Raw genomic sequence first — 15,854 nt, 5'->3', positions numbered from 1 at the left:
CATCCAGATCGGCTGGATGCCTGGAACGTGAAAGTCTCATGTCAGTATGAGGTGAGCTCGCTCCTTCCTGTCCAAGTACACCCAACATTTCATCCTTTTAGAATCAAAGGGACCCCACTTGGGAGATGACGGGATATCTTCATTTTCTTACGCATTCACCACGCACACTGTGTAGACCTGTGACTCGGCCACGTACACTGTCATCCAGGCCCTAGGAAAGAACCAGAGCGTTGATGAAGTGGGTAAGGAGTCTGTACGGGCGTGCGTGCACGCGTGCGTGCGATGGATGCATGGGGACATGGGGAAGGCCATGCTGTAGGACTCTGCTTACCTAGGAAGATAAGGCTGATAGGCGAATGCTGACGGTCAGATGGCAGCCTCTTCAGTGAGCTCTTATCTTTTTATTTCCTCAGGTATGGTTTTCGGTCGACGGCGGCAACACTTTCGAATTTTTAGCGGACTTTCACGATGATATCATAGAGAACACTTACCATAGTTTTTATACTTCAGATATTACTTTTGTCTCCCAAAGTGGAAATGTTTACTTGACGAAAGCGGGTGAGGAATTCACTTTTATTGGCGTAAGCACTACATGTGAGTCAGGGATTAGAAGATACGTGAAAAAATTCTGCCATTTTAATCAACTAATCTTAAGGTCTCAAACCTGTTAGGGGTGACGGATTTTTAAAAAATATTTTTATTGTGGCAAAATACACATAGCATGAAGTTGACCATGTTGCTCACTTTTAAAGTGTACAGTTTGACGGTATTAAGTACATTCAAAACGATCTGCCATCAGCATCGTCCATCTCCAGGACTCTTTCCATTTTATAAAACTAACACTCTGTATCCCTTAAAAAATAAATCCTAATTTCCCCCTGCCCCCAGCCCAGCAACTCCCATTCTGCTTTCTGTGTCTATGATTTTGACTACTCTAGGCCCCTCATAGAAGTGGAATCTTCCAGTGTTTGCCCTTTTGTGTTTCACTTAGTATAATGTCTTCAAGATTCATCCGTGTTGTAGCAGGTGTCAGAATTTTCTTCATTTGTCAGACTAAATAACATTCCACTGTATGTATATACCACATTTTGCCTATCTATTCATCCCATCAAGGGACCTTTGTGTTGCTTCCATGTTTTAGCTATTTTGAATAGCACTGCTATGAGCATAGGTATACAAATATCTCTTTGAAACCCTGCTTTCAATTCTTTTGGGTGTCCGCCCAGAAGTGGACTTGCTGAATCATATGGTAATTCTATTTTTAAGTTTTTGAGAAATTGCAATTCTCTTTTCCATAGTAGCTATGCCATTTTACGTTCCCACCGCCAGCATAAAAGAGTTCTAATTCCTCTGCATCCTTGTCAACACTTGTTATCTTCTGTTGTTGTTGTTGTTGTTGTTGTTGTTGATAGTGGTCATTCTAATGGGTATAAGGTAGTATCTCATAGTTTTGATTTGCATTTTCCTAATGATTGATCATCTTTTCTTGTTCTTATTGGCCATTTACGTATCTTCTTGGGAGAAATTTCTATTAAAGTCCTTTGCCAATTTATTAATCAGATTACTTGTTTTTTATTGCTGAGTTGTAGAAGTTCTCCATATATTCTGGATATTAATCCCTTGTGAAACATTTGCAAACATTTTTTCCCATTCTGTGGGTTGCCCTTAGTCTCCTTGGTTATGTTAATTCCTAAGGATTTTATTCTTTTTTTTATGATATTATAAATGGAATTTTTTTCCTAATTCCCTTTTCTGATTATTCATTGTTAGTATATTGAAATACAACTGATTTTTATGTATTGATTTTATGTTGCGCTACTTTGCTGAATTTGTTTATTATAACTTTTTTTGGTAGAATTGTTGGGGGTTCAACATATAGGATCATATCACTGTGAACAGAGATCATTTTACTTCTTCCTTTGTGATTTAGATGCTTTGTATTTTTTTTTTTTTTCTGGCCTAATTGTTCTGGCTAGAACTTCTAGTACTGTATTGAATAGAAGTGGTGAAAGCAGACATTCTTGTCTCATTCCTGATCTTAGAAGAAGAGCTTTCAGTCTTTCACTATTGAGTATAATGCTCACTGTGGATTTCTCATAAATGGCTTTTATTATATTGAGATAATCTTTTATTCCTAGTCTAAGTGTTTTTATCATGAAAAGATTGGAACACAGATCCCAATATTTGGAGGACAGGGATCTTTTTACCCACCCTGGCTCCTATAAACTGCCCCAGGAATATGTGCACAGCTGCCTGCCAGGTGGCTTGAGTAGAGGATGGGTAAATACTGCCAAAGGCTGACATTAACCATAATTTACCATCCAAGCCTTACTCCGGAAGTTGCAAGCCTTCAATAGACTCCAGAATTCCAAAGTAATTACATCAGATATACTCTGCCAGTGCAATTGTTGTCGGCAGACAGATTCCTGGGACTTCCTACTCTACAGTCTTCCCAGAATCCTCCAGGGGGTGATAGAGTTTTAGGATCTACTAAAGTAGGACCCTATGAACAGCCCTAAAGAGGGGGATCCTGGAACATCATGCTAAGCTCTCATTTACAATTTCTGTGATGTTTTACTTTCTCAATAGACAATAATATACTCCCACTTACTGAACTACATTTGTGCTTAGCACAAATGCTTAGCGTTTAACATTCACAGCGTCCCAGCTGACGTAGGTAATGTTAGCCTACTTTTTCAAATTGATGCAACTAAAATCACATGATTTGTAAGAGGTGGCATTGTATAAATGGTATATGACTCTCGATCTACTTTAATTTTGTGATTTTGTTGACCAAGCTCACATAGCTCCTCTCAGTTTATTGTGCAGCAAAAGAAACAGTTATGGACAGATGCCCAATCTTTTCCAAATCAGTTGAATTTTGTTAACCAGTCTTGGAGCCTAGAATGATAAAGGAACATGGTTCTCTGTTCAGGTCTACATCTCTATGATCTGCATTCTCATTTTATTTTGTTATTCAATTACTAGGTCTTTGAGATCTTGTTTTGTTGAATCTATTAACTTATTAAGGTCTTTTGATGCAAAATATGAGGGATATTTTACCTTATCTTGAGACAGGCTTCGTCTCCACTGGATTCTTTATATCTTTTAAATGCTATAGTACCTTCCTTCTCTGCGTTTTCATTCCTCTTCCCCTCTGCTCTTCCCCACCTCCCTCTTTTCCCCTTTTCCCTCACTATGTCTTCTCCTTCTATCTCCGATCCTCCTTTCTTTCTCTCTAATTCATCACAAAAGTGTGTAGCACCGGTCAGATCTTCTGTTTGCTCTAATATAATGTAGGTGAGTTATTCTTGAAACCTGTTTGCTTCACCTCATCAAGGTAGCACTTGAACTTGTTCTGCTAGGACAGTGCCTTGGAAGGTGGTAAACCTGGCTACACTCAAGAGGGTTTGATTTTTTCCTTTGAGAACCATCTCATCCATTGTCAACTTCTCTCTTGTTAGGAGAATATTCCTGAGAGTCCTCAGGATTTTGTTGATTTATCTTCCTTCTCTCAAGATTACCTAAAAGGGCTGGGTGTAGAGTGGTGTGACCTGTTACATCAGAATTTTCTTTCTTCCCTTAGCACTTTCTTTTGTATGTTTTGACATATCGTTCTTTTCCCTATTTTGATTGTTGCTGGTGGTTTTGTTTTTGTCTGTTACTTATTTTTGTGGCAAAATATACCTAGCACAAAATTTAGCATTTTAACCATGTTAAATGAGCCATATTCATCAATGAACTGACATCAAGTACATTCACGTTGTTGGGCACCATCAATACCGTCCATCTCCTGCCAGATCTCTTCCATCTTCCCGAACTAAAATCCTGTACCCACTAAACAGTAACTCCCCATTTTTCCTTCCCTCGAGCCTCAGGCCACTACCTTTGTCCCTGTGAATTTGACTACTCTAGGGACCTCAGATAAGTGGAATCATACACTTTTTGTCCTTTTGTGACTGGCTTATTTCTCTTGTCTTCAGGTCTTTTTTTTTTTTTTTTTTAATGTTTATTTTCGAGAGAGAGACAGCGCAAGTAGGGGGGGAGCAGAGAGAGAGGGAGACACAGAATCCGAAGCAGGCTCCAGGCTCTGAGCTGTCAGCATAGAGCCTGATGTGGGGCTCGAACTCATGAACTGCGAGATCATGACCCGAGCTGAAGTCAGATGCTCAACCAACTGAGCCACCCAGGTGCCCCATCGGCTTTTTTTTTTTTAATATTTATTTTTGAATGAGAGAGAGAGAGCACGCGCACAAGCGAGGGAGGGGCATAGAGAGGGAAGACAGAGGATCCAGAGCAGGCTCTGCGCTGACAGAAGCAAGACTGATATGGGGCTCGAACTTACAAACCCAGAGATCCTGACCTGAGCCGGAGCTGGGCAGTCAACCAACTGAGCCACGCAGGCACCCCCATGTCTTGAGGTTTTTACTCATGTTCTAGCAGGTTATTAGTACTTTATTCCTCTTTATGATCGAATAATATTCCATTTTATGGATATGGCACATTTTGTTTATTAGGACATTTGAGTTGATGGACATTTGATGTTTAAACACTTTTTAGCTCTTATGAATCATGCTTTTATGAACATTTATGTTCAAATTTTTGTGTAGAAACATGCTTTCAGTTCCCTTGGGTACGTGTGTAGGAGTCTAATAGCTGGGTCATACGGTAACTCTGTGTTTACAGTTTGAGGAGATGCCAAACTCTGTACTGTTTCACATTCCCACCAGCAATGCGTGAGATTTATTTTTCCACACCCACACCCACACTTATTATTTATTGTCTGTCTTCTTTATTTTAATTACTTGAGTGAGAAAATGTATCTCATTGTGGTTTTGATTTGCGTTTCACTAGTGACTAATGATGTTAAGCAGCTTTCCATGTTTTTGGCGGCCATTTGTACGTCTTTGGAGAAATGTCTGATCAAATCCTTTACCCATCTTAAAGTTGGGTTAATTGTCTTTTTATTGTTGAGTCGTAAGAGAACTTTATATATTTTGGATATTTGTCCCTTAACAGATACATGATTTGGATGCGTTTTCTCTCATTCTGGGTTATCTTTTTGACTTGTTGATGGTGCCTTTGGTTCACAAACATTTTTAATTTTGATGAAGTTCAATTTGTCTATTTTTCCTTTTGTTGTTTGCACTTTAGGTGTCATCTCTAAGGAAACAACCACTGCCTAATCCGAGGTCATAAAGATTTACTCCCATGTTTTCTTTAAAGGGGATTATAGTTTTCATACATACGTTTTGGTCCGTTTTGTTAGGTGTTCATAAGACGATGAAGCTATCCATTGAATAAAAAATAAAACTGAAATTCAATCAATAACTTCATAGGCAAGGAGATTTGCCTTCAGAAATACAGTCTTCCCAAACAGTGCTCCAGTGGCACTTTTGTAGATTATTGGGTAAATTTGGAATTGGGGCTAAACTTAGAGATAACTGATCAGGTCTAACCACAGTGAGAAAAACATTGATTATTCCCAAGATAAGAGTGAGGCTGGATTCACTGTTGTTGTTTGTTTTTAACAAGTCAGCATTCTTTACTGTTTAGTTTCACACCAGTTTCTTCTGGTCTCTGATATGATGTTAAGCAATAAGCCTTCTGAAGCTTTCTGCTATAACTTCAAAAAGCAAGGTTTCTTCGACCTCAGTATTGTGTCCTCAATGAACACCACCAGAATTCAGTGCCACCATCATAGAATCTCCGTATTGGTTCTTCCTTACTCAACGATGAGGAGAGACCACAGAATTCTGATTCTGTTTCTCCAGGACTGCACCACTGCGTTTATGTATTCTATATCCAATTTTTTTCAGCTCATTTTTAAACTTTTATTCAATTTCTGTTGGTATCAGGTTCATCTTCTTGGTGTATTTGCTGCTATATTCGTTGAGACAGCAGTTGTGACATAGCATTTCAGAATCTAATGATCAGCCATCACAGGATTATGAAATAAATGAAAATGGCTATGAGTAGTATTAGGAGGGGTTGGAAAGTAGAGTGGGATGTGGAATACTTCCAGTATTCCAGAAAGCTCCCTCACGCTACTTTCCCATCAGTATACCTTTAAGGGTTGCCCTTATTCTGACTTCTAATACCATAGATTAGTTTTATCTGATTTTGAACTTCACATAAATACAATTATGCATATATATTTTTTTCCTCAGTCAACATTATGACCGTGATATTCCTCCACACTGATGCAGCAATTTGTTCTTTTTCACCACTGTGTAGTCTTCCACTGTCTGAATACCATATCTCTTCCACTTCTAGTAGTTATCTGAATTGTTTCCATTGGGTGCTGATTATAAATAGAGAAGCCGTGAACATTTTCGTATTAGTGTTTTTCTGGACAGAGCTTTCGTTTCTGTTTGGCATATACCTAGGAATAGAATTGCTGCACCGTAAAGTGTATGTTTATTTGGCTTTTTGTGGAAAAAAACGTTAAGTACTATCAACGTTTCTCCAAAGTAATTGCATCAATCTATTGTCCCATGAGCAACATGGAGGAATTCTCGTTGCTCCTCCTCCTCCCCAGCACTCAGGTTGTTAGTCTTTTAAATAGGAAGCCATTGTGATCAGTATGTAACCATATCTGCTGAAGATTTGCTTTGCATGAGTAATAATGTTTAGCACATTTTCGTATGTTCACTGACCAATTTTTATATATTTTTGGTAAGTTATCTCAAGCCTCTTTGTAATCTAGTTTTATTGGAATGACCTTTTTGATTGATTGCTCTGAATTTTTAACGTATTATGGACATGAGTCCTCTTTCAGAAATATGACTTGCAAACATCTTTTTCCAACCAATGGCTTGTCTTTTCTCTTCTCTTTTTTATTTTATTTTGTATTTTTTTAATGTTTATTTATTTTTGAGACAGAGCATGAGTGGGGGAGACACAGAATCCAAAGCAGGCTCCAGGCTCTGAGCTGTCAGCACAGAGTCCGACACGGGGCTCAAACCCACGAACTGCGAGATCGTGACCTGAGCCGAAGTCGGACACTTAACCAACTGAGCCACCCAGGCACCCCTCTGTTCTCTTTATGGTGTTCTGTGAGGGGCAAAATTATTGGTTTTTAAAAGTTCAGCTTATCGGGGCACCTGGGTGGCTCAGTCAGTTAAGCATCCAACTGTGGCACAGGTCATGATCTCAGGGTTCATAAGTTCGAGCCCCGTGTTAGGCTCTGTGCTGACAGCTTGGAGCCTGGAGCCTGCTTCAGATTCTGTGTCTCCCTCTCTCTCTGTCCTTCCCCCGCTCATGCTCTCTCTCAAAAATAAACATGAAAAAAAATTTTTTTAAGTTCAGCTTATCCATCTTTTCTTGTATGGCAAGTACTTGTTCTTATATCCTGTTTGAGAAATCTTTGCCTATCCCAAAGTTATGAAGATCCTTTCCTGTTTCCTTCTAGCAGATTGTCCTAGGTTGGTTGTATAGGTCTACATGACCTTTCTCTTTTCGTGTGCGGTATGAAGTGAGGTTCTTTTCTCCCCATAAAGCTGTCAGGTTTTCTACTATGGCCTTCAGCTGAATACTCAAGGTCATGAGTTGTCGTTGTTGTTTGTAAGCTCTTTGGTATATCCATAAAGTCGTACCACCCTACCGTCTTCGTGAAAATCTTTGAAAAAATCTTTGTAGTTGTCATCGTTGTTAGGTACAGCAACCGCATTTGATCATTTAAAGCGCAGCCGTCCACAGACACGCCATCCCCTGCCACTGCAGTAATACTTTGAGTGACTGTGATGCCCTTGCTTGCTGTGGATTGCCAGCGTCACGATAACTACCAGGCATAGAGGTCATCTGTGCATTCCTTGAATATGTGAGCGACTCCGTCCCAGAATCCAGCCTGGATATTCTATTTTCCATGGACATTTCTAGTAAAAATACTGTGCCACTTCTAGTCCTGGCAGCAAATATAATTCCACTCGAGTGTTTCACCTGAAGAGCCTTTATAAGGAGACGATTTTCAGAGCAGTGGACAGAGCTAAAGGAACCAACAATGACACTGAAGTACCCAGAGATTAGCAATGGGAGAAAACCATTACAGTCCTCGGATTTAAGAGGCAATGCAAATTGGGGCACCTGTTAAGCATCCGACTCTTGATTTCAACTCAGTTCATAAGATTGAGCCCCACAATGGGCTCTGCACTGACACCGGGGAACCTGCTTGGGATTCTCTCTCTCCCTCTCTCTCTGCCCCTCCCCGACCTGCGTGTGTGTGTGCACACTCGCTCTCTCTCTCCCTCTCTCTCTCAAAATAAACAAACATTTTGGGGCGCCTGGATGGCTCAGTCAGTGAAGCATCCGACTTCAATTCAGGTCATGATCTCACAACTGGTGAGTTTGAGCCCCATGTCAGGCTACACGCTGACAGCTCAGAGCCTGGAGCCTGCTTCGGATTCTGTGTCTCCCACTCTCTCTGCCCCTCCCCCACTCACGCTATTTCTCTCTCTCTCAAAAATAAATAAACATTTAAATAAATAAACATTTTAAAACAGAGGTAATGCAAATAAATAGATTATAGATAGACAGATAGATGGTAGATAGGTAATAACATCACCCAAGCCCAGTCAAAGCTGGGATGGAAGAGGGGCTGTCCTATAAGAGGAATAGTGTTGGAGGCTCAAAGCTACTGCCAGAACTGTATCACTAAAGTAGGGAGAAAGGCAGGGAAAAACTACCTAGACTTTTCTCTCCTTCCCTTGTTCTTCTCTCCTGCTAGTGCCAAACCCAATCAGAAGCCTTCTGGAAACAGCACAAGTATTGCAGTTCGTAGAGGTCAGCCTTCCAGTGTAGCAAACAGGGAAGAGGAAGTCTAAGGATGGATCTGGAGGAAAAGGCAAACAGAGAATCAACAGCACATATTATGAAATAAAAATTGAAATAGGCTAAATAAGATTACTTTGCAAGCAGTAAAAATAACACCTAAGAAAATGGAACTAAATTGTCAATATAAATGATGAACTATGACAAAGTATAGATAGAAACTAAAGAAACATGTCTTGGGAATGCAAGCTGGTGCAGCCACTCTGGAAAACAGTATGGAGGTTCCTCAAAAAACTAAAAATAGAACTACCCTACGACCCAGCAATTGCACTACGAGGCATTTATCCACGGGATACAGGTGTGCCGTTTCGAAGGGACACACGCACCCCCATGTTTATAGCAGCACTATCGACAATAGCCAAAGTATGGAAAGAGCCCAAATGTCCATCGATGGATGAATGGATAAAAAAGATGTGGTATATATATACAGCAGAGTATTACTCGGCAATCAAAAAGAAAGAAGTCTTGCCATTTGCAACTACGTGGATGGAGCTGGTGGGTATTATGATAAATGAAATTAGTCAGAGAAAGACAAAAATCATATGACCTCACTCACAAGATGACTTTAAGAGACAAAACAGATGAACTTAAGGGAAAGGAAACAAAAATACTATAAAAACAGGGAGGGGAACAAAACAGAAAAGACTCAAAAATATGGAGAACAAACTGAGGGTTACTGGAGGGGTTGTGGGAGGAGGGATGGGCTAAATGGGGAAGGGGCACTAAGGAATCTACTCCTGAAATCAGTGTTGCACTAGATGCTAACTCATTTGGATGTAAATTTTAAAAAATAAAATAAATAAAGAAACATGTCTACATGGAATAAAAAAAAAAAAGTGGAAAGAATCTAAAATGATAAATACAAATGCTTGAGAAACAAAGTTGTAGGAATTTCCAGTGAAGAACGGAGGCGGGGTCTCTGTTTCTCTATTATCTACAGTTCCTGGCACGTCCCCTCCGATACGAGTGGACAGATGGGTGAATGAATAAATACTGAAAATAGAAAACAATACAGGAAACCAAAAGTGACAATAAGATTTTTTTAACTAAAAGCAAAACACTTCTGAATTATTTGAAATAGAAAACGTAAATCAACTTTAAAGGCACAGAAAAATCAAGTCAGCCTTGGATTTTTTTTCTGCTGCCACGATGAAAGGCACATATTCTTCTACAGAACTTTCAGAGAAAAATAATATTACCTAAGAATTTGGAGCCAACTAACTTCACCAGTAGTTCATGTGCAAAGCCAACAGAAGAATGTTGTAAAACCTATGTTGAGTCAAAGCTGGGGTTCATTGATCATAAGATGACTTTGTTCTGTTACCACAAAGAAAAACTTCCAATTAAACCTTAACACCCTGTTTTAACAGTGTTCCTGAGTGATGCTTGGATTACTGTGACATTATTGCCTTACTTGGTATGTGATAGGGTAATCGTTTTGAGTGGTATTTCACTAGCAAAAGATAATGTAATGTCATCTCCTGTGGGATTCTTCCTTCCTTTTTTTTTTTTTTTAAGAATTTCTTTAATGTTTACTTATTTTTGAGAGAGACAGAGACAGAGTCCAAGTGGGGGAGGGGCAGAGAGGGAGACACAGAATCCGAAGCAGATTCCACGCTCCAGCACCGGATGCGGGGCTCAAACGCATGGCCCATGAGGTCATGACCTGAGCCAAAGTCGGAGGCTTAACCGACTGAGCCACCCAGGTGCCCCGGATTCTTTCTTTCTTAGGTTCTATAAAACACTTGGTGTCGTACAAGAAAATGTGACATTGTGGTGATTCTTCCAGTGTCGCTTACTGATAAATATATACCCTGCTTTGTTTTCTTCTCTTACTGCGCCCATAACAATTTTGTTTCAGTGCCAAATTATAATGTAATATTATTGAAGGCATCTTAAGCATCGGTAAAATTCAACAATATTATACCAGTGTTTCAGGAAACTTGAAGTGATGGGCAATATAAAAAGCTGGCACAAAGTACATGCCTGTGTGGCCAAATGACCACTGTACTTTGAGTGCCACCTGGTGGGAAATGATTGTAAGACACGGCAATTACGAAAGTGATCTCAATCAAAATGTTAAAATGTGAAGAAAGTGTATCTTATGTTCATAGATGAAATATGGCCTAGTGAACCTTAGCAACTGTAATATTTAATTTTGTGTCAACTTGACTGGGCTAAGGAGTGCCCATATTTTTTAAATTATTTTTTAAATTCTTTATTTTTGAGAGAGAGAGACAGAGACAGAGAGGAGACACAGCATCCAAAGCAGGCTCCAGGCTCTGAGCTGTCAGCACAGAGCCTGAAGCGGGACTTGAACTCCCCAACTGTGAGATCATGACCTTAGCTGAAGTCGGACACTTAACCAACTAAGCCACCCAGGCACCCCAAGGAGTGTCCAGATTAAACTATGTCTGAATGTGACTGTGAGGGTGTTTCTGGAGGAGATTAGCATTTGAACCAGCAGGCTCTATAAAGCAGACTGTCCTACCCAGTGTGGGTGGGTGGGCCTCATCCAATCCATTGGAGGCCTGACTGGAACCAAAGGGTGAAGGAAAATGGAATCCCCTCCTTTGCTTCCTGCCTGCCTGTGAACTGGGACGTAAGCCTTCTCTCCTTGGCCTAGGACTTAAACTAGGGGCCTTTCTGGTTTTCAGTCCTCATGTCTTTGTCCTCTGACTGGGAGTTATGCCATCTGATCCCCTGGTTCTCAGGCCCTTGCTTCTGTAGCTTACAGCCGATCACAGCAGTTCTCAGCCTCCATAATTGCATGAGCTAATTCCTCACAGTAAACCTCTGCCCATATCCACTTGTGCGGGGCGACAGAGGTGGAATTGGCGAGTAAAGGTTGGCTTCTATATGCATCTTGAAGCTAGAGTCAGTAGGATTTGCTGATGGCCTCGATACAGGCTGTGAGAGGAAGAGGAGAATTAAGAATGACACCACGGGAGGTGCCTGGGTGGCTCAGTTGATTAAGCATCCGACTTCGGCTCAGGTCTTGATCTTGCAGTTCGTGAGTTCAAGCCCCGCATCGGGCTCTGTGCTGACAGCCCAGAGCCTGGAGCCTGCTTCAGGTTCTGTGTCTCCCTCTCTCTCTGCCCCTCCCCTGCTCGCACTCTGTCTCTCTGTGTCTCTCAATAATAAATACATGTGAAACAAAAAAAGAAAGAATGACACCACGGTTTTGGATTGAGCAAAAGGAAAACTGCAGTTGGTATTATGGAGAGGAGGAAGGCTGAGGGTGGAGGAGTTTGCCTGGGGGTTGGGAGTCCAGTCTGGGATGAGTTTGGTTTGAGATGCCTGACCGCCATGGATCTGGAACTGTCAGTAGGCGGCCAGATATACAAATCTGGAGTTCAGGGAAGAGAATGGGATGAGAGGTTTACATTTGGGAATCATCTGCATAAAGATGGATTTAGTGGCACCTGGGTGGCTCGGTCAATTAAGTGTCCCACTCTTGATCTCAGCTCAGGTCTTGATCTCAAGTTCTACGCCCCATGTTGGGCTACGTGCTGGGTGTGAAGCCTACTTAAAAAAAAAAAAAAAAAAAAGGATTTAAAATCCTAAAACTGGATGAGATCTCCAGAGATAGAGAAGAGATGTAAAAATTGAGCCCTGGGGCACTCCAACATTCAGGGATTGTGGGAGGCAGCTCTCTCTCTCTCTCTCTCTCTCTCTCTGGACCAGTGTCTGTTCGGTTAGGTGAATGCTTTGCTACTACCAGATTACTGCCAGGACTGCCCATCATGTTTCTCTAAAGGCACGAGAGAAACACAGGACACCAAATTTGGTTCAACCTATTCATCGTAGGATGGCTAATGACTCCACGGTCTCTGCAGATAATTCTCCTGGCATCAGGAAGAGGAACCACCACTAGGGGGAGCTCACTTCTCTTTCTCCAGATCTCTCCTGTGACCCTCACTCTGGCCTTCACCTACTTCAGGGAACAGGTTCTGTAATGAAATGGAGCCCCGAAAGGACTTTTGAGGGACTTAACCAAGACCAACATGTATTTTACTAATTGTGGAGTCTCAAAGCCTTACTTCCACCCCTTAGTTTAAGTGAAGGGTTTTTTAGTTTTTTGGGGTTTTTTTGTTTTTTACAAGGTATGGTATTAAAACGTCTCTAGTTGTATTATATCGACATCAAGAGACTTCTGTTTCTTTCCTCGTAGGATTAAGAAGATATAGTAAAATCGGATCTATTAATGACAATATCTTCACATTATACTATGACCACATGGGTTTCATACATAAACTGACGCCAGACCATTTTGAAGCTGGTGGGTCATTTGCAGCCTTTGGAAATTCTAAAGGTATTTTTGGACAGGTTAGTGATATAATGCATTGAAACTGTTCACCTTGCTTTAAGAATACATATACCACGTTCCACACACGGAATTGTGGGAAAACAGGAAGGTATTTTCCTTGGGACAAACTCGTATTAATGCACTTTGCTCTGTTTGACTATAGGAAAAGCCTCCAGATAGCAGAGAACATCTCCAAAACCTTCTTCCCAGTCCCTTTCAGGGTTCTATAGATTTAACTCCACCCAGACTATCTTCAGAGCAACATGACCAGATATTCTAAGCTTATTACTTAGACCTATTACTTCCAACCCAGGGTCACGATAGGTTTGGTTTTCTACCTCCCAAGAAATATGAGCAAGAAATATGAGTTCCATTTTTCCCAGTGGTTTACCTTTCCTCTTTCATATTAACCCTGCCCCTTCATTTTTTTTTTCCTTTTCTGATACTAATATAGGACTTCCTCACAGGTGACAGTGCAAAGAGTTGTTCTAATAATTTTAATGTATAATGTGCCACTTGTGATGGTGCATGTGCCTAAGAACTCATCACTGGGCACACGGTCATGAAATGAACTTTCCTGAGTGTATCAGCAAAGAACAAGTTTTTTGTGTTCACTGGGGCTTAACAAAACCTTCCCTTCGGCCTAAAGGAAATGGAATAAAGGCCGACTCTGGTTTTAACAGATCACTGCAAACTACCAGGCCAAGACTGGGGCTGAAAGGTTGTTGTCTTTGCTTTCCCTGTCCGAGATATTCCTAGAGAGGGTGGCGGGAACTTCCCTGTGACTGTAAAATGCCGCCATATGACTTTCTGTACAGTTGCCAGTCTGCCGTGTGGGCTCTGCATAGACACAAATCAAATGACATGAGGGGAGGGTGGAACTTGCCAAAAAAGCAGATTCCACAGTTTTTCACTAACTTCACAATTTGTAGGAAATGTCTTAGTTCTCTTATGTGAAAGTTTACATTCTTAAAATCAAAAGCCAATAAATAGGGGTTTTTTGTTTTTTTTTTAACTCACCTCTCTCCCCCAGACAAGCTGTGCGTGCATCCTCCCGGGGTAAAAATCACCACTGGCTTTTTCGTGGCTCTATGTCCCGAGCACTGCTCTGCTCTCTTAAATCTTTGTAACAGCTACTTATCCTCATTTTACTGATGAGCAAAATGAGGCAAAGCAAGGCTGAATAATCTACCCCAAATCACACACACCACTGACATTTACCCAGACAGCAGGTCCCAGGCCCAGCGTGTTGCCTTTCATTGAACTTGTACACACTTTTCATAGGGTGGTCTTGTCACTCCCAGGCTAGAATGGCATTAGGAATTCTAAAATTGTTTTTAATCTTTATTTGTTTTTTTGAGAGGGAGAGTTGGGGAGGGGAAGACAGAGAGAGAGGGAGACACAGAATGTGAAGCAGGCTCCAGGCTCCGAGCCATCAGGACAGAACCTGATGTAGGGCTTGAACTCACAAACTTCAAGATGACCTGAGCCACAGTCAGATGCTTAACTGACTGAGCCACCCAGGCACCCCGTGGTGTTTGGAACTCTAAAGCACTCTCAGCCTTTCGAGAGCCCTTAAGACACTGATTCTGTCTCATGTCTATTCTCCTGGCATCTGTTTCCCACTCTCTCCCCTCTTCAGTGGGTTCCCAAGTTTAAGACACTAGGGGGACAAGACATGACAGAAAATGGGTCTTGGAGGCACTGTTGAATGGCCACACCCCCAACCAGTCTGCACTACCTACCACCCCCACTCCCCATGTCATAACAACGAGGTCAAACCACAACACCCCCTTCGGGATGGTCCTCAAAGTTCCCCAAGCTGGACAGGATCAGGATCAGAGTAGAGTGTGTTGGAAAGACACTACGGGTCAGAAATTGGGGCAGTGGTGCTGGCGTGGACTATAGGGAAAGGCTTGTGAAACAGAAGAAATGAGAAAGGCTATAGCACAGGAGCGGGGGGGTTGTGGGGTCACTGGCAGCCGTGGGGTCACTGGCATGCAGCGGTGGGAGCAGCGGCTTTCAAGTGAGGAGCTGTATGCCACAGCCCCTTCCTGTAAAAAAACAAAAACAAAAAACAACTCCAGTAAGAACCGAGCTCCAAAATCTGCCCCTCCAGACCCCTCGCACACAATGGAAGACATGCCTCGGTGCATTCTTCCACTCCAGCTCCTGCCAAGGTCCCAAACTGAATCTTGCTCCCCAGAATTTGCCTCCGCACCAGGAGAAGATATTATCCCTCACACACGCGTGGATATTCAAACAGAACATGTTGAAATATTACTCCTACTGATGAACAAAAACAGTCCTGTTTTGACCTGAACTGGAAACAAATCTCATATTTGCATTTTGCCCTAATTGAAGTATAAAGTAGTTTAGATGCACTGTTTTCTTTTTTTCCTACTCCAGCCTCCTGACATGGGCTTCGAAACTGCACTCGCGCCACAGTTTATCACTTTAAAAGAAGTGGTTTTTTTTGCGTACGTCCCCACAAACGAACCTCAGGAAAGTAGATACACCAAGAAATTCAGCAACATCCACTTGGGAAAAGTGATACACTCCAGGTAGGGACTGATTTGCCTCACATGTATTTAGATTTCACACTGGTTTCTAAACGCTAAATTCCGAGCCGACGTTTTTGAGTCGTGTTCTCAGCTGTACCAGATAGAGTATATCTTTTTCCGATACCTCAGAAGCCCACATACGTTGGTAGATT

The 15,854-nt window shown here is 41.6% G+C and overlaps 1 protein-coding gene across 2 annotated transcripts in view; it reads left to right on the top strand.

Moving 5' to 3' along the window:
* CATSPERB (cation channel sperm associated auxiliary subunit beta) overlaps window positions 1–15,854 on the top strand; it is a 114,191-nt gene that overhangs the window by 57,588 nt on the left and 40,749 nt on the right. For both annotated transcript variants that reach the window (XM_042944104.1, XM_042944103.1), the window contains exons 15-17: window positions 414–558; window positions 13,004–13,158; window positions 15,548–15,702. In XM_042944104.1, coding sequence (XP_042800038.1) covers window positions 414–558; window positions 13,004–13,158; window positions 15,548–15,702 — 455 coding nt within the window. The remainder of the gene's footprint in view (window positions 1–413; window positions 559–13,003; window positions 13,159–15,547; window positions 15,703–15,854) is intronic.

This window comes from Panthera leo, chromosome B3 (assembly GCF_018350215.1).
Source record: "Panthera leo isolate Ple1 chromosome B3, P.leo_Ple1_pat1.1, whole genome shotgun sequence".
Lineage (NCBI taxonomy): Eukaryota > Metazoa > Chordata > Mammalia > Carnivora > Felidae > Panthera > Panthera leo.
Note: the sequence above shows the minus strand (reverse complement) of the source record. Positions and strands in the feature narration are given on the sequence as shown.